Below are 18,634 nucleotides of genomic sequence, written 5' to 3'. Positions count from 1 at the left end.
GGTTACCAGCACAGTTTGCCCTCCCTGGATGCCAGGGCAAACCTGCACTCCCCCGGGGACTCACATCCTGAGCAGCCCCAGCTCCCTCAGCCTTGCCTGGGGGTCTCCCCTCAAGCTTTCTGGGCTCCTGTGATCCCCTGCATCTTTTCAGGAGGACTTGCCCACCTCTCTCCCAGCTAGTTCTCGTTCTGTTATAGGACTTAAATGCACAGTTACAGAGATGGACAGACAGATGCCAAGACAGAGAGAAAAAGAGGCATACCCATGCACATATCCCAGCACGCTTCCCTCTGTTTTCCATTCTCACAGCCTGCTACCAGGTGCCTTGGAGCGGCAAATAGTTAGTGAGCAGCCATTGCTCGTTCTCAAAAGGGCTGGTCACCCTGCAACGGTGTCCAGGTCACCTTGTGACTGATACCAAGCATTTATGAGGGTTTTACTTTATTTTCCTCCCTTTTCCCAGGTTCATTTATCCTTTGTTTACCCGAATGATTACAGCCGCCTGAGCCACATGGAGAAAGACAACAAATGCTTCTATCAGGAAAACCCTTATTACTTGGAAAGGTAGGATGCTGCAAATATGGGTTTACTAGCAGGGAGGGAGGAGATGGTTTGAAGGCTAGAGTTGGGGGAGAATTTCATAATCAATTCTGTAGGACTTTCCGAATTCTTAAAGAACCCCTAAGCCTTGTGAAACATTAAAGCTTTTCTAGTTTCTTTCGATAACTTAATGCTCCCTTTAAGTGAAAATATGTTTAGGTCTCAAGGGGAAACTGCTGCTGCTTTTCTTGCTCTATTAACCCAGTAGCTGGGTCAAAGCGTGTTTGTTCCACTACATCAGGGAGTGCATTTCCAGCAAGCTTTGCCTGCCAGCAGCTGGAGCCTTCTGATGGCTTTCGCTGTGACAGCCAAACCACGCTCACCACCAGGCATCTCTCTGGGGGAAGAAATGCATGTTGTTCATCTTCACTGGAGTCTGGCAGTGGCCCTGCGAGGGATCTGCCATTTGCATGATCCCCCCTGCCACACGCAGACACCTTGTGTGAGGACCCCCCCGTCCATTCAGGAGGACTCTTTTTGCAGGATAAGGAGAGTCACTTTCCCAGTGAGATAACTGACCTGCCTCCCTGTGCTCAGCATCTTCTTCCTCCCTACAGGACTATTTTGAGGGCTGGAACAACAGATCATATTGTAGGTTTGGGAGGGCACTCCTGGAACTGGGGTTCATAGTGAAAGATAGAGAAGGTGGCTGCCATGGGCTGGAAGGTGCCACCCAGGTTTATTGCTTTGACAAATCATTTGTATTGTGACAGGATTTGGGAACTGGGGGTCCATTTTGCTTGGCATCAAGTATGCATGGAGGGAAACAGTCCTGGAAATCCCTCCCAAAAGCCTGATAGAATCATAGAATCATAGAATGGTTAGAGTTGGAAGGGACCTTAAAGATCATTGAGTTCCAACCCCCCTGCCATGGGCAGGGACACCTCCCACTAGACCAGGTTGCTCAAAGCCCCATCCAGCCTGGCCTTAAACACTTCCAGGGATGGGTCAACCTGTTCCAGTGCTTCACTACCCTTACAGGAAAGAATTTCCTCCTAATATCTAACCTAAATCTCCCCTCTTCCAATTTAAAACCATACCCCCTTGTCCTGTCACTACATCTCCTGACAAAGAGTCCCTCTCCGGCTCTCCTGTAGGCTCCCTTCAGATATTGGAAGGCTGCTATGAGGTCTCCCCGGAGCCTTCTCTTCTCCAGGCTGAACAACCCCAGCTCTCTCAGCCTGTCTTCATAGGGGAGGTGCTCCATCCCTCTGATCATCTTCGTGGCCCTCCGCTGGACCCGTTCTAACAGGTCCATGTCCTTCCTGTGTTGAGGACTCCAAAGCTGGACACAGTATTCCAGGTGGGGTCTCACGAGCGCAGAGTAGAGGGGTAGAATCGCTTCCCGCGACCTCATGAGACACGAGGACAGGACACAGACAGTGGTGGTAAGAGAGAAGAGAGAGGGAGATCATTGCAATTACCTGCCTGAGCTGCTTTTGCAGCATGATGACTTGCATTTGTGAGCACTACATCATTAGTGAGCTTTAAGGAGCAGCTTAAGGGAGACTAAAGAAGTGTTTCAGGGTACTTATACTGAGATTTCCTCCTGTGCTTATGAGAAAGTGTCTGAGAGACAAGGATAAGCAAGGAAAGCTGATGTCTTTGACAGTGCAGAGTAAGATCTGATTGCCCAAAGATTTGAAAGATAGAGATGATGATAGCCTATGACTTGCTGGGAAAGGAGGATCTAGAGATGCTGGGTGGATGTAATCAGAGTAATGGACCATCACCCCTGGAGCAGTGGCCATAATTTATTTGGAGAGGGCAAAGTAACTTTCATCAAACTTGAATTTTGCCCTTCCCTCTGCAGATTTGGGTTCTACAAGTACATGACAATGGATCGGCCGGAGAAGAGCCTGGACTCTGGAGAAAAGACTGAGCTGCCAGGTAGGGGCTCTTATTTCAGCCCAGAGGATCCCTTTATCTGTCACTTTTGTGTGGGATCTTCCAGCACCAGCTGAAAGAAGCTGTTGACTTTCTGTACCAAGGAAGTCACAGTCCTTCCCTGCCAGATTGCCGTGGCTGGGAGATTTTTGCTGCCACTTTCACTTCTCTTAAAGGCAGGTTGGGAGGTCACCAAACAGTGGGCTGTAACTGACAATGTGACAATTACCTCTCGGGCCCGCAGCTTAGCTGAGTTGCAAAATGTGGGCAGAAGTGACAGAGCCAAAGGTGTGCAGCGTGGCAGCCGATGCTCGCGCCTGCCCTGCAAAGCTGTGGCCAGACCGACAGCTAAAGGCAAAGCCAGACCCCTCCAAATGCTGGCTAATTGCTGAGGAGGTTGGTACCAGCAAGAGCATGGCTCCTATCTGCAAGAGCATCCCTGTCCCTCTAAGCAGGAGAGACAACGCTGAGATGAGGCGAGAAGTAGCGGGTGACTGGGTCAGGACAGGGAAAGCAGCGGGAGGATGCCAGACGTGTAACTGTGATTACTCCTGCAGGCTCCCAGGAGGAGAACCTGGATGACCTGCAGTACATGGAGCAGGACGCAGGGACTACCAGCCCTCCCAGACGCTCTGGCACGGGGAGGGCAGAGCCGGCAGGCAACGCTCCCAGCAGTGTAGTGGTCAGTGATAAAGTTCACAAGGACTATTCCATCCAGGAGCGTCGTCGACTCCTTCTCTCAGTGACGGGTGGTGACACAGGAGAGGGGCTACAGAGAAGAAGGATGAAGAGGTCTGGTGTCAAATCAGCCACGCTGGCCTCTGCCAACCAAAGCCTCAGCCAGGCTGGCCTAGAGGGGAACCCAATAATGAAGAGATCCCATTTAAAAACTGGCGTCAAAGACAACTCCAGGAGCCCTCCACAGCACGCCAGGGCCATCCAGGGGAGAGCACCTGTCAAAAAGGCAAACCCTCCTTCTAGGACCGTGTCTCAAAGGCAGCAGCCTCTCAGCAACCCCAGGAACTCAGGGGTCACAATTCCCAAAGGGTTGAGACCTCAAAGAGACCTCAGTACCAGTGAAGATGGGCTGCAGCCAGCCAGTGCCATGCCAGCCAGGAGAGGAGGCCGAGTCTCTAGCAAAGCCGGCAGACATGCTGTGAGCGCTGCCAGCCCCAGTCAGCAGCCTGGGCTGCCGCAGTGGCTGAATCAAGTGGAGACCTACATTGCTGAGCAGAAGGCGGCCAATGGAGGGGACATGGGTGAGGGAGAGGCGCAGATGGTATCTCCTGTAAAGGACAAGTCTGGACCTGCAGCGGCAGAAGAAGAAGAGGAAGAGGTGGATGGGGAGCTAGAGGAAGAAGATGAGGAGGACTTTGATTACGTACCAGTGTTCGACCAGGCGGTGAACTGGGAGCAGACCTTCAGCATGAGCAACCTGGACTTCCATATGCTGCGCACAGACTGGATTGACCTGAAATGCAACACGTCAGGAAACTTGCTGCTAAGAGAAAGGGAGGCCCTGGAAGTCACACGTGTCTTCCTGAAGAAGCTCAACCAGAGGAGTAAAGGGTAAGGCACTGTGTAAAAACTAAGGGGCAGTGTCCCAGAGCTGGTGTACCACACTGCACAGGGAATACATGTCATGTGAGGAGCTAGTGGAAATCAGGGGATAAACTAGATACGAGAAATAAGACTTCAGGCAAGGAATCTGCATAAAAACCTAGGTTTTAAAGACCTCTTTTGGCTGAGAAATGGGAATTGTTGGACGCCAGACCTTGTCTAGGGGCTGAATATCATCCTCCAAGAGCTGGTGGCAGTAAACATGAAAGATTGGAGGTTTCCATCCAGCTGGCATTGCTGGCCTTTTGCTGGCTTCCTCCTTGAGCAGCGTGGGTATTGAGAGCACATAAGAGCATTTTACCAGCTGAAGATTAAGAAACTCTGCTGATATGAAGTGGGACTGGAGCTCCTTGTGCTTGTGGTTTGATGTCTGCCATGTCTCAGCTTGTCAATCACTTAGGACATAGGACCAGAAGGGAGACCTATCAGATAACGTGGATCACTACACTGACCTCAGAGACAACCAAGTACCCTACACTAATCATCTGAATGTGTGCACCTCCATCTTAAAACTAGCTAGATTTCTAGATCCTAGTACTGATTTGGGAAGGTGTTTCTGCTCCTCGCCTCTTTGGTGACCCACTGGAGATCAGCTCTTGATGGTACTCTGTTTCTACATGGTCTTGATATGGTTCTTTTTCTTCTCAAGACTTACCATCTTGATTGCCTTTATGACAAACAGATGTACAATCCAGCGCATGACCTTTTCGTTGAGTTAGCCTCTATTTCCATAATATTCCTGTACATAAGTGACTAGTATCCTGGTTTTTTTATAGAATGGCTGTTACTAGTTCCCAATCTCTGCTGGAAGTAACTCTCATTCTGCATCTTAAGATCTCTTGTTTTTTCAGGGCCACATCAGTCACAGTCATGGTGTAATTGATGAGTACCCGCAAGTTTTTCTCAGCATTTTTTACTTACGAGTTTCCATTTTACAGCAGAAACTCTTGTTATGATCTGAAAGGATCCTGGCATTTCATCCTGTTTTGACCATTCTGAACCTACAGCTCACCCCAGTTTTTACTGTATGATTGCTCACTCCTACTCCATGTTATTGGCTGATAAGCTGTCATCAGCCAATTTCACTAGCCCAAACATACTCCTTGTGCCAAGACCGTTGTAGGAGGTGTTGAATACACTCACTGTTACCAGCCCTACAATCATTCAGACACATTTGTTATTTTCTGTGTCACCTTTATTTCGTTTCCCTTGCCAACTATTTTCTCTTGGCTGGAATCCCAGATCTAATCCCACACGCTTGTGGATGTAGGAAACAGGTGCTAAACCTTCCCATGGGACTTTGGAAGCGACGCAGCAAAGCGGGGGGAGGCTGGGGACAAAAAGGCTTGGGCTAGCCAGGAGGAAAGAGCGCCTGGCAGAGCTGAGTGGGCTGGAGGTGGGAGAGGGGCTGGGGTACAGGGGCCGTGGCCACCCCAGCTGTATCTCCTGCAGGCGGTTTCAGCTGCAGCGTATCGTGAATGTGGAGAAGCGCCAGGACCGCATGCGGGGCAGCCGCTACCTGCTGGAGCTGGAGCTGCTGGAGCAGGGACAGCGGCTCGTCCGCTTCTCCGAGTATGTCTTTGCGCGGGGCTGGCAGGGCGTTGGTGGCGATGAGGAGGAGGAGCGGAAGATGAGGAACCTGGCGTGGGGTCGCCGGCGGCACCTGATGGCTGCGGCAAACGAGCCAGAGCTGTGCTGGCCCCAGGGCTTTTCCTGGAACCACCGGGCCATGGTTCACTTCGTGGTGCCAGGTAAGGGGGACCTGCCTCCCCGGGACATCAGGGAAAGGCACGATGGGTGGTTCCCATGATGGCAGTCCTGAACAGCGGGTCTGGGCCAGCCTCAGCTGTCTTATTTGGGTCACTTCCAATTTCTGTTCTCTCCAAGTTAAACCCCCTCAGAATTATAAGAGGGCTCAAACTCCCATGGCTTGTAAGCTTGGAGAAAACTCTTGCCGCACTCTGGGAAAGAACCCACACTCATTCCTGGGCTCTTTGGTCCAGGTTTTCAGCCTGAGCCTATTTCAGCATCCCTGCAAGGTTAGGAGGGTTTGAGGGGAGGCAAGAAGCCTTGTTTGTGGAGAAGCCATGCCATCTGTGAAATCAATTTTGCTTTGATTCTCTCCCTTTTGCAATACAACCAGTGAAAAACCAGGCACGCTGGGTGCTGCAGTTCATCTCTGACATGGAAGAGCTGTTCCGAGTCACTAAGGATCCATACTTCAACGTCATCATTACGGACTACAGCAGCGATGACATGGACGTAGAGAAGGCTCTGAAAAGGTCTAACTTGCACAGGTGAGTACTGCTTGGTCACAAAAAACCTGCTCACATGCGTGCGCCGGCAAACAGCACATTTGCCCGTCTCTATGTGTTGAACTCCCACAGCCTTCCGCAGCTGGAAACCCAAAAACTACATCCATCCAGACCTTGCATATACATGTGCATGTATTTTTGTTATAATGTACATGCATGAATACTGCATATAATAGTGTTACAAAACTGTAAGGCAATACCTGTTGTAGTCATCCATCCAGATGCATCTCTTTTCTCCTAGCTTTTGTTCAAGTTTGCAAGAGAGGACAGAAAGCAAGTCTTGAAGTGATGGGACAGGGAGGACAGAGAAGACAAGAGAAATGGGACACAGAGTGTGGAGACCTCTGGGGATTCCAGTTGATGGAACAGCTCTCTGGCTTACCTTAGTCTGACCTGAACCAGCCTTGGCTGATCCTTTTCTTTATGTCCAGGGGTTCCCAATAATAGGTCTAGTCCTAGGACAGAGCTGGACTAGAGCTGAAAAGACTTTTGCTAGGGAGTGCCATGTCCTTGCTGCATAAGTGCGAAGGCCCTCAGGGCACACTGGGCCCTAGAGCAGCACTGAGCTTGCACAGTCATACAGCAAAGGCTTTCCTCCTTATTGCGAGGGTGTGTGAGGGTGGGGGGCGGCTCCGCAGTGTGATGCCCACCCACCCACCAGCATGCACACACTGAATTTCTCCTTCCCATCTGACCCACAGCTATCGGTACTTGAAGCTGACGGGGAATTTTGAGCGTTCTGCTGGGCTGCAGGCGGGGATAGACCTCGTGACGGTAAGCCTGGGGGCTGTGGGGTCAACAGGAAAGTTTCTAGTATGCTGCCAGTGCTACTTCTTGCTGTTCATACTGAACACGCTGGGTTTTAGGGAAGGAAATAGCCTAGCAAACCAGATCAAACATAGATGTGTTTCCTGTCCCTTCAGAGTAAGGGTCTCTTCTTCCCTTACTCTACAAAGCCTGTGGTCCATTCATTTCTTGGCCCACCTGCTGGGACTATCAGAGAGGAGGGAAATCAGCAGTAGCAGCTTTATGACACTGGCTTTGCCAGGTCATAGTATTTCGTGCCATAGTCATTTTTAGTCATAGTATTTCATACCCACCATTGAACAGCAAGTTCAATGAACAAGGCTGTTTTGGCATCCCCTAGGACTTCCATTTCTGATTTAGCAACAGATGGCTCTTTAATTCACTCCCATATCTTTTGTTTTCCTGCCTTTCAGGACTTACTTAAAGTTAATGTATTTTTTTCCCCAACCGGTGCCAGGACCCGCATAGCATCATTTTCCTGTGTGACCTCCACATCCACTTCCCAGCTGGAGTCATTGATTCTATCCGGAAGCACTGTGTGGAAGGCAAGATGGCCTTTGCACCCATGGTCATGAGGCTGCACTGTGGCATGTCCCCACAGTGGCCTGACGGTAAGAGGGAGTGGAATCTCCGTGGCTTAGACCTCGGGGAGTGGGAAAAGGAGAAGGGTGCTTGCCACCTCTAGATTTGTTCTCCAGTGCTATCAAAGTCTGGAGCTTACCAGGGCCCCTAGGTGAGATTGCATTAGACATAGGATGGGGTTTGATGGTGTCAGGTACTTGGAATTTGAGATCAAAGAGCCAGCAGAGCCCTTTATATGACGTTTCTCCTGGTTGTCTCCTAGGGGTCTCTATGGATCTGAGGACCTTGGAAAACCCCTCCTTTACTCCTTTCTGTCCGTTTCTCTCTTTGCTTAGAGGGCAAGCCTGTCCTGGGGAGAGCTGGTAGCCTAGGGGTGAGGGAAACCAACCCAAGTCAGAGGGAGAAAAGTAACACAGATCATCTGAGCGTAGGATTTCCTTTAGACAAAGGTGGCCATCCTGAGCCATGCAGGAACAGGGACAACCCCTTGAAGCTGGGACAGTCCATGTACATTAGGTACTATGCTGCCAGACAGATGTTAGAGTCTCTGCTGGCAAGTTCACAGTGCAGCCCATGCCATCTGTCTACCAGCCTTTCATGCTTCCCGAAGCTTAAATATGGTTGGCTCTGCCTTAGTTCTGAGTTGGCTCTCTGATGTCAACGTCATGCTAGAAGTAGCTTGAGTCTCGCTCCAGCAGCCCTACTGGAGTCATCAATGGTTCAAAGCACCAACATGCCTGTGCTTCTTTTATGCTGTCCTCAGGTTACTGGGAGGTGAATGGGTTTGGTCTCCTGGGCATATACAAGTCTGACCTGGACAAGATTGGAGGCATGAACACAAAAGAGTTTCGGGACCGCTGGGGAGGAGAGGACTGGGAACTCCTGGACAGGTAGGCATTCGTTGTCATCATTCATGTGCTCAGGAGGGGAGACCCATTAGATCCTGGAGGACCAAGAACCATGGGAGTGGGGACCTGAGGAGACTAAGCGACTAATGTCACCATAAGCTTGGTTGGTGAGGGAGAATCTTTGAGCATGTTCTGACCTCAAACCTAGTAGGTGAACGGACCCAAAATACACTACCATAGCCACTGATAAAAGAATAGAGGCACCATGTCCTGATGCCTTCCAGCCACACTGCTGGTTGGGCCCGAGCAGATCAGGCACTGGTGACTGTGAAGACTTTGTCCTCTTCAAGCAGTGCAGTGCACAGTGGGGCTGGTTTGGGACCCTCAGGCTTCCCATGCTATGCATAGCAATTGCTCAGACAAGCAACTGTTAGAGAGACATTTAAATATCATGGGGTACAGTTACAATTTCTGAGAAGTTTATAATGAGGGGTGCCTGCTGTACAAATCCTAGGCCTCTGGGTTTGTAGTTCTAGGTTTTGGGGCCTCTCCTGTCTTTTCTGTCAGATGTCAGATGACATCCTGAGCAATCCCATGTCGCCAGCTGTCTTTCCTCCTAGCCTGGCATGTGCAGCCCACTCCTGACCAGTCCTGCTCTCAGGGGTGCACAGACACTCAGCGAGTGTCATTAGACACCTGCTGATGGATATGAGATACCTCTGAGCTATTCTGGACTCTTCAGCTTGATTGCAGTCTCTTCATAACAGGACAACTTTTAAAAGAAATTTCCTAGGGCTGAGCCCCCCGATGTCTTTGTCATCAAGTTTCCCCTTCTCCTTTCTGCCAGGATTTTGCAGGCTGGGCTGGAAGTGGAGCGTCTCTCCCTGAGAAACTTTTTCCACTGGTTTCACTCAAAGAGGGGCATGTGGAACCGCCGCCAGCTGAAGACACTGTAGCCTTCAACCCCAAAGCTGCCTGGCAGCGCCGTCCATTGTCTCGTCTCGACGTGCACTTTATCAAGGCACACAGCCGAGTGCACAAACTCTTCCTCCGCCTCCAGAGCCCTCTGATGGGATGGCACAGCCGAGGAAGGGACGATCAGACTGGGGGAGCGGGAGCTTCTCTTGTGAGCTGTTGTATCCAAGACGTGGGATCCGTGTCTTGCTGGGAAGGCGTGCGGGGGAGATGTTGACAAGTGAAGGACTCGTATTTCCTGCCATGCAGTCTGGCGGATGGTACAGTGGGACAGGTGCCATATTTCCCGTTGAGTCTTGCGTGGTGCAAACCAAACAAACAAATCCCAGCTAATCCCAGAATGGTTTATTTACAGTAACACAGCTTTTCTTTCAATACTTGAAGGGGAAAAAAAAAAAGAAAAAAAAAAAAGAAAAGAAAAGAAAAAAAAAAAAAGAAAAAAACAACCAACCCTCCCCATTTCCCCTCCTTCCTCATCTCTCCGATATCCATGCTTTTGGACAGGGGACCAAAATAAGTTCTCTGAACTGTATTGTGTTCACATGCCCATGTGCTGACCCAAGGAAATCTGGATGTGGAGGAGCTGATAGGCACTTTAGGCTGCTGGTGCTTAGACGTTTCTCTGTGCTTTTCACTTTAGTCATTATGAAAAACCATGTTCATATTCAGCAAATCATGGGCCATGGTTGGAGACTCGAGGACTCTTCCCTTATGAGAGCCACATTTGCCTGCAACTGGGCAAGGTGGCCGGGGTTGATGTTACAGCTCCACTTACATTATTGATCCACTGCCTGGGGATAGTGGAGGCGTTATATAGAGAAGCTAGGAGGGCATCTCAGGAGGAACTTTGCAGCCTTATCTGACAGACATGTGTGTTTGTCCTAACGATATCAGGGAAACCCTAACAGGGAAGAAGTGGCAATATTTTATTAGTTGAAATATTGTGATTTTTTCAGAAAAAGAGGAGACAGAGTATTCTGCTCTCTAAATCCTGTACATTTATGCAGCATCTAAAGGTTAATTTAATAAGTTATGGCCTCACAGTTATGTCTTGTCATATGTTTGACTTTTATGTAAAGAGCAGGCTTCTTGGTTGAAGACCCAGCACAGCTGTTGGTGCTTCATCTCTGGAACAGCCCTAGGACCTCCAGCCCGGTACGGAGGAGGTGGCCTCAGGCCTTGGCACTTGCACTGAGCACAGGGAACAGCGAGGAGAGAAGACGGTTGAGTGAATAAAAGGATGATGGGCAGACCCATGCCAGCGTTGATCCAAGAACTGTGGAAAGAGGCCCTGTCCACAGCTAGCCTGATGCTACAGGGAATTCTCAGCCCCTAAAAATCCCATTTGATGTAAGGCAAGATTTTTTTACCCCTTTAACCATTTTACAGGAATATAGAGACCCCAGCACAGTCAGTGGCTTTGCACTGGGGCTTCAGTGTCCTCGTTCCATGCTGGAAAGGCTGCTACTGGTCTCAAGCTTCAGGGGAGAGCGTGCCATAGGATGCAGCTCGTGGCGCCCAGCTCTGGGGGGAGTTGTTGAAAAGTAAGTAACAGAGGTATCCGGGACACAAGCAATGCTGACACGGTTCTAGAGTTCTTTTGCTTTTTACACTGATAGAGTGGATGCCAATTCAGAGTAGGCATTAATTTATTATTAATTCTGTGCTGCTTGACAAGTCCATCAAGTTCCGCTATTGCAGTAAAAAAACTGAACATGCAAGTCCTGGCACGTGAGATAAAAATCTTGTCACATCATCTGTTTGCCCGAGTCTGGGTTTTGTGACTGGTGGAGTCAAAAAAAGTCAACCAGATTTCAGAAAGTTTGGCTGTGGAGTGTGCAGCGATGGTGAGAAGTGGAGGAGTGATGGCTGTGTCTCTGAGTCCATGGAGCCTTTGCCAGAATGCAGACACTGAGTATCTCAGAAGAGGCAGCCTTAGCCTTCTGCCCAAGCCAGAGCAGCCTTTTTATTGAGGGAAGGTACTTTACCCATGTAGAGACCAAGAAATGAAACGCTGCCGTTGGGGCGAGAGGGAAGAGGCTGGCAACAGTCAACAGTTACTATTTTAAAAAAAAAAAAATATTGTAGGAGTTTAGGAGGCCAGAGCCCTGTGATGCAATGTGGCAATAAGCTCTGTTTCTGCCTGGAATGTGCAGCGTCAGTCATGCCCCCGGTGCGTGTCGGAGCCTGTGCTTCACTCAAACGCAGGCACAGCCCCACGAGTGTGCAGGTGAGCTGCTCTCCAAGCTCCAGGGCTGCACCGCCGCAGCCTGTCCGGGCTGGCTCTGTCACGCAATCCCTGTGGAATGGGGAGAGGCTGACGGGGAGGGTGAGCGCCGGGACGCGGCGAGGCATTAGCAGGACCCGGCTGTTTGGGCCCGTCAGGCAGAGAACAGCATGATGCCCATTTTGCAGATGGAGAGCTGATGGATTTGGTGGCAGCCCTTATGTCGTGTGCAGGGAGGACGAGTGCTTTCACATCTGGCTGAGGTGTGGTCTGCAGCACCTAAAGTTGGCAGCTGGCGTTCATCTGCAGGCACTGCCAAAAATTAGGAGCATCCAGAAGGTAACTTGGCTTCAATGATACTAGTAGTCCCTCTTCTTCACCAGAGAGGACAGTCAGCAAAGAGTGGACAGCAAAGTAGGGTGCAGCCCTCACCGCAACACTGCCAGCAGAATTTGAGGATTTTGCCCCCATGCTTTAGCTGTGACTGTTCTCCTTCCTTCATGCCTTGTAACCCGGGCCAGTGGCAAGCAGAGCTCTTTATCTCGTGAGGACTCCTTGGTGGAGATGTAAGGAGTTAGTGGGTTTCAGTCCAGTTTCCTGATGGCCAGTATCCCCACTGGCAAAGTTGCCATTGCAAATGTTCTTACCTTTCTAGCGCAGTGGGGATTTTTAGTTGGTATTTAAGCCTTGCGACAGTAGACGTGATTAATACTAGTTGGCACAAGTTGGAGGAGCTTGGAGAGAGCCCATGGGGACAAAAGCTGTGTCGCATCCCACGTGCTCAGAGACCGCTGTGGGCTGAGAGGGAGAGATGGGGCTATACACACCTCGGCTTGCCAGCCAGCAGCAAAACTTGCGGCTATTATTCTGAGAGAAATGTATTGTGTGAAAATTATAATGTGACTTGTTTTGTCATTGTCTTTAACGTTTGCTTGGTATGAACATCTTGCCTCTTCTCGTTGCCTACAAATGTCTGAAGTTGATTGTTTTTTTTAGATACTGATGCCTTGTGTTAAAAATCTGAATTGTACCTTTGAATTATCTGCCTTAAAGTGGCTCTGTGCCTTCAAGACGACTCCTGGGCCACCTTTCTGTTAGAGCTGGGGGGGATATACTGATTCTCCCTCACGTTTTATAAATACCTTGTCTTTCTACAAGAGCTCAGTTCTGTCTGTGTGTTACTTACACCTGCATCACCGCGCAGCCGGGGTTAGAAACCAGGTGTTGCTCCTCTGGCTTCTTATAACTGAAGGCATGGGCAATTCCAGAGAGACAGGTCACTCTGCCCAAGCCGGCGAGAGCTCTGCAGCCAGGTGGGAGATGCAGCGAGCAAAGTTAGCCGTGAGTGAGACCTCTTTCAGTCCCCTCTGGGACTGTAGAAGGTGGGATGGCAATAAAACAGTTTTTCCTCCTTTGTCATGTGAAACAAGGTAGAACCACTGGAAAAATACACATCCCAGCAAAGCAGAAGTGCAGTGTGATCATAGAGAGAGAATGCGGAGATCGAAGTGGTCCCTCTTACAAGCAGGGGACAATTCCTGGAGAAAACCACAGGTGAGAGACTAGACCTGGTCCCAGTACTTGGCACAGCCTACACAAATGGGAGGTCACCCCCTTTCATGGCAACCGCTTATTTGGGTTCAGATTTGACCCCTTTTCACTTCAACTGTGCGTCCTTTGAGTATAAAGAGCTTGGCAGGAATGGGAGTAAGACATGGAGAGGGAAAAAGGCAGCCAAGGTTGCTAATGAGTCTGATTCCATTGTAATGAGAAATGATTATTAAAGGTGATGAGGGGAAAAGCATTCCAACATGCTGCTGGTCTCCTGCTCACCTGGGCTGGGTGACAGGAGGCTCTCCCTGCTCGAGCAGGTCTTGCACACCGCCGTACCTGACCTGGCAGCTCTCTGAGACAATGATGTTGAAGTTAAGATCTGGTAATGAAATTCCCTTCACTGCTTCTTTCCCTAGCTGAACCTTTCCTTTCCTTTTTTTTTTTTTTTTTTCCCTCTCTTTACATTCAGTCATCAATGCTAATTGCTTTGCCTCCTGCTCTGTGAAGCAATGAGTCACAGGATTTGGGATCTGCACACGGGATGCATAATTTTTTACCTTTTCATGAACCCAGCTGGCCAGCAGTGGCTGAAAGCCCTTTGCTGGTGGTTTTGCATTGGCTAGAACTAGGTTTGCTGCCTCTACAGTGAAACCTTTTTCTAGAGGAGAGCAGGATAACGGAGGCTTCCCAGAAGCAGTCACCCCTGTTGGCTGTCGGTCTCAGCGGAGACTGAGGACCAAAATAAGCAGCAAACTCAGTGTCCCCCCAGACAAAGTGGAGGACGAGTCTTTACCCGCTTCACCAAGCAGATCCCAGGCTGCGCTCAGCTCTGCTGATTTAAATTCTGGTAAATACATAACTGGCATTTTCCACCCTACTTTTTCTATGCAACTCCCCTTCAGCTGAAAAAAAAACCCACCACTGTCATTTGCAAGTATTAGCTGATGCTGGCCCATAGCCTCACCCACCTTTATGGGCAAGATCATTCAAACCCTCTCCAGGAAAAAGCACCACCTGTAACTTAAGCAGAAATCTAGTTCTGTAAAGTCAAAGATAGAGTGCAAATGAAATCTGTCCATATCTGGTATTTTAGGTGTCAGAAACTCCCAGTGGCTCCTGAAGACCAGTATGTGGACACTTTCGTGACATTTGCTTCTCAGCGGTGGCAAGAGTAGGCAAAATGAGAAATCCACATTGAACTCTGATTCTGCCGTATAATGAAAAAATCATTTAATAATCAGAAAAGCGTGTCATTATTTAAATAGGCTTACACCAGACTATTAAAATACAATTTTTTTAGCATGACTACAGAGTTGAAAAATTTAGAATAAAAAAATTTTACTCTTTCAAAAACCAAAAAATCATTAATTCAAAGACTTTTTTTTAAGGAAACAAATTGTTTAGTACAAGAGAATTCCCAGAATTTTCAATATAAAAATGATATATTTAAAAACATTTATGTTAGTGAAAAGACCTTAAATTATAATGGTGATTTTTTTAATAAAGTCATACACTACGCACCTGTCATTTCTCATTGTGGCAATAAGCCTTGACTGTTTCCTTATGTATAATGTTTCTTCATTTTCTACTAAATATTGTCAGGCTATTCTAACATCATTCCTGATAGGTCCCTGGCAATGACATCAGACCAAAATATCTATTTTCTGTCATTGTTAATTTTCCAGTGCTGGAAATATCTGATTGTTTTCTTAACTGTGTCGCCTTTAATTTTGTTTTTAAACAACTAGGAAAACATTTGAACTGGTTTTAGCTACGTTGACATACACACACTTTCCAATCCTCCCATGAGAACTTTTTTTTTCGGTTTGACAAATCCATTCCAACATTCGGGAGGTAAACTATTACATAGCATTGCTTTAAGTATAGAAACTTGTGCTTGAGACAAAAGAAGCTGGACTTTTCTTGTTTATTTAGCCTACAAAATAAATCGTTCAGGCTTCTCTACAAAATGAGCCAATATTGAATATGTGCAGCAGGCAACTAAAAGAAGAGATGAGATTTACAGAACTGTGCTTTGAAATTGTGTACCTGCTGCTTGTTCCTGCAGCTTTCTCTAGCAAAGTTTGCTCTAGCTTTGAAAGGCAAGGTTTTCACCCTTTCAGAACTGCAAAAGCATTATGGTAAGGGGCTGGTATACCATGACATGCACACAGTTTTGAAAGTTTAACCCAGTTCTCTGGATTCATCGGTGGGCTCCTGCTGAGGTCAGTGAAAACGTAGAGGAGGAGAGCTTTCCCCGCCAGCCGTGCTTCTCAGGTCCTGCAGGGAAGACAAGAAACGCCGGTAAGGTTGCTCCTCCGTGCTGCATGGGCAAAGAGGAGCAGTCACTGGGTCACTCGGCACCATGGCCACCCCTACAGGTGTGGGGTGCTGCTCTTCAACGCTCACACCCTTCTGGATCCCTAGACAGCAGTGTTTTTATAGAAGCTTTTGGCCTTTGCATCCTCCCTCATCATATCATGTGTCTGTCGAGCTTTTTTGCTGGCTGTTGCCCCAGTATATTGCATTTAAACTATGTTTACATGTTGTAGGTCATGTAAGCAAGAGATGTGAACTTTGTTTCTTGACCTAAAGCACTTTTGACCTAAGAATATGTCATTCCCTTGTTGACCTGACATGGGAACCCAAGCATTTGGTTGGACTCTTACTCACAAAATTCTTTCTTGAAAATGAGTTAGATTCTTAAAACAGCCCCTGCCAAACCACACTGGCTGTTGTGAAGAGCTTCTTCACCCCTGCCTCACCAGCACCCTCCTTTTCTTCTGCTCAGATAATGCTGCCACCTTTGGATACCTCCCAGAAAGCACCTAGTTTTGATTCCCAAAATTTATCTCCCATCCACATCTAGCGTGAGGTCTGCAGCCTTCTGAAAACCACTTGCTGTTGATAAATCCCAGCAGTTGGGATGTTTGGTGTTCTTGCTTCAAAGACCAAGCAAGGAGAAGTCATCTTCCTCTGAGGGAATTTGTTCAATGGCCCTAGATGCTCATGGGACAGCAACATGCCTCTGGAAAGGCTTTGTTAATTTGTTCGGCTTTGCCTTCTCCTTCTCCACCTTGCAATGATGTTTTCTGAGGCTGAGAGCCCTTCCAGGCACTGGCAATGAGGGGAACTCACCCCTTTCTTACCTGACTCCATTGCCCCATGACTTAATAAGGTCGAAAATTCCTGGTAGGGTAGAGGCCAGTCTTTTGCACCCCAAAGGCTGTGATGAAGATGTTGAGGATGACCGTGATGAAGATGAGAGCTGTGGCAGCGTTGTTGAGTATATTCAGGCGGGGTTGCTTTGCAACATCATTCAGGTTCAAACGAGCTGTGCGATACAGTACAAAAAGAAGGGGAGGTTTGTAGCTTGACCCCAAGTCCCCCAGCCCTTGCAAGCCTTCTCTGCCTGGCGAATGTCCATGATGCCCCTGGGCGATGTGGTCACAGAGCTGGGGGAATAGTCCCAGGAACTTTGCAGGAGCCACAGCTTGCCCCAGGACAACATAGGAGGTCAGAGCAGATGAAAAACATCTCTTTTTTGTCATGTCTTTGTTTTGCCATGGAGGTGCCATGGCCCTCCAACAGACCAACCCTAAATAGACAAATGACTGCTGCATGCTAGCCAGACACGTCCCATGTGAGCCCCTAACTGCATGACCATGGGACATGGCAAGGGAAGGTTAGGTGATATGGGGGACAAAGTCAGCAACGTTGTACTCGGGTTGGGAGGCCAGTTCCTCCTTGACACCTAGTTCTCACGTATGTGCTGACAAAGCTGTCAACACCCTCCTTGCCTCCAGACCAAGAGGTATCTGGGTATATGAGTGGGATCAGCCCTAGCTGATGGGCGTTGATCAGTTCGGACATGGGAATGCCCCAGTTACTGGGCCCATCTGGCCAATAAGCTGTGCAAATGGTAGCCTTTTGGCTCTCTGCCCTCAGCTGTGGTCCCTTGTCCCCCTTCTCCTCACAGCTGGCTCCAACCACCATAGCTGCCACCGGGAAAGGCCGTGCCATGTGGGGAAGGGGAAGGAACACATCACAGGATTTCCTGTAGCCTCTGATCCCATGTCAAACATAAAAAACCTGGTAGGATATACAGGAAAAGGCAGCATTCTGCAGACTTTTAGTACTGGGCATGTGTTGGAGGCTGAAATACAGCAGCTCCTGTATCAGATGGAGCACTGGGCAAGCCTGTCTGAAATGCTGGTCTTAATGTACTGTCAGTAAGGCACTAGGAGAACCGTGGGATTGGTTGAATGTGAGGTTAATACAGGGAATACCTTTGCCTAAATTGTTCTGTTAGGCCCCAGCTTGAGTGAGGCAAAAGATCCAGCTAAAATGTCGTATCTGCAGGAGCTGCATGAAGGGGCATGTTACAGGATGGGTAGCAAGAGGCCTGAAACCCAGCTCTCCCTACAACAGGGACTCAGCAGTGGGGAAATGAAGGAAGAGTGGTGGTCAGAGCTTTTGTGCACGAGAAAAAAAAACACCCACTCCTCACTTTGAAAAGCAGTAACACACACCTCTCCACCGCCCACGTCAAGCTCTCTTCAACCATCCTACAGCCCTGGTTGGAGCCAAGGGAAATGATTCAGGGGAAGAGGTTTCTCCCTCCCAGCCCCGTGCCAGCCAAACAGCACCCTACAAGGGTGCACGTGCCTCAGCGGCCGCCTTACCAGTGATGATGAGGAGAATCCCAATCATCACCTGGAAGAAGAGGGAGATGCTGATGAGCACGATGAGGGTGGTGTAGTACTGGAAGGAAGTCCCCTGCTCCAGCACCGCTTTGAGCTGCGTGACATTCGCCATGAAGAGCGCCACGTCCAGCATGCTCTCCGCAACGCTCTTCTTCGTCGCATAGTGGTTGATGTTCATCGGCCCGTTAATCCGGAGATGAGGATTCACGCCCTGGGGAGACAGGGGAAACCACATGAACTGGTACAGTCGCTAAGCCAACAGACCCATCCGTGTCGAACGGGCTGCTGCCTCCCCATGGGGTTTATCTCGAAAGCCTGGGAAAGAGTCAAAGTTGCCTGTTTTTAAGGTGTTGAGAGCTCCCAGTTTCCCCTCAGGGTCACCTCATGATATTAATAGGCACGAGATGTTTGCAGCGATCAAGAGCTCAGCAAGGTTAGAAAAATACTGGGTATTTTTGTGAAAAACAAGCTTGTCCAGAGTTATGATAATATAGATTACCCAGAGCTAGGGAT

The 18,634-nt window shown here is 48.9% G+C and overlaps 2 protein-coding genes across 2 annotated transcripts in view; one reads left to right on the top strand and one right to left on the bottom strand.

Moving 5' to 3' along the window:
• B4GALNT3 (beta-1,4-N-acetyl-galactosaminyltransferase 3) overlaps positions 1 to 10,021 on the top strand; it is a 65,761-nt gene extending 55,740 nt beyond the window's left edge. Inside the window, exons 12-20 of the mRNA XM_074167440.1 lie at positions 464 to 564; positions 2,414 to 2,490; positions 3,045 to 4,056; positions 5,560 to 5,858; positions 6,251 to 6,404; positions 7,124 to 7,196; positions 7,687 to 7,840; positions 8,575 to 8,701; positions 9,507 to 10,021. Of these exons, the coding sequence (XP_074023541.1) occupies positions 464 to 564; positions 2,414 to 2,490; positions 3,045 to 4,056; positions 5,560 to 5,858; positions 6,251 to 6,404; positions 7,124 to 7,196; positions 7,687 to 7,840; positions 8,575 to 8,701; positions 9,507 to 9,615 (2,106 nt within the window). The 3' untranslated portion in view covers positions 9,616 to 10,021. The remainder of the gene's footprint in view (positions 1 to 463; positions 565 to 2,413; positions 2,491 to 3,044; positions 4,057 to 5,559; positions 5,859 to 6,250; positions 6,405 to 7,123; positions 7,197 to 7,686; positions 7,841 to 8,574; positions 8,702 to 9,506) is intronic.
• Positions 10,022 to 16,585: 6,564 nt separating this feature from the next.
• NINJ2 (ninjurin 2) lies at positions 16,586 to 18,326 on the bottom strand. Its single transcript, XM_074169001.1, has 2 exons — positions 18,101 to 18,326; positions 16,586 to 16,749 (listed from the first exon to the last, which is right to left on the bottom strand). The coding sequence occupies exons 1-2, from the start codon at positions 18,297 to 18,299 to the stop codon at positions 16,586 to 16,588; spliced, it is 363 nt and encodes a 120-aa protein (XP_074025102.1). The 5' UTR covers positions 18,300 to 18,326.
• Between the last annotated feature and the right edge of the window lie 308 nt (positions 18,327 to 18,634).

This window comes from Numenius arquata, chromosome 2 (genome assembly GCF_964106895.1).
Source record: "Numenius arquata chromosome 2, bNumArq3.hap1.1, whole genome shotgun sequence".
NCBI classification, from domain to species: Eukaryota; Metazoa; Chordata; class Aves; order Charadriiformes; family Scolopacidae; genus Numenius; species Numenius arquata.
This window is presented reverse-complemented; position numbering and strand designations above follow the sequence as displayed.

Excerpts from the sequence above, each read along its gene's own strand:
- NINJ2 (XM_074169001.1), bottom strand. The coding sequence starts at position 18,299 with ATGAACATCAACCACTATGCGACGAAGAAGAGCGTTGCGGAGAGCATG. Across the intron at positions 16,750-18,100 it reads GATTCTCCTCATCATCACTG|CTCGTTTGAACCTGAATGAT; the intron begins GTAAGGCGGCCG and ends TGTATCGCACAG.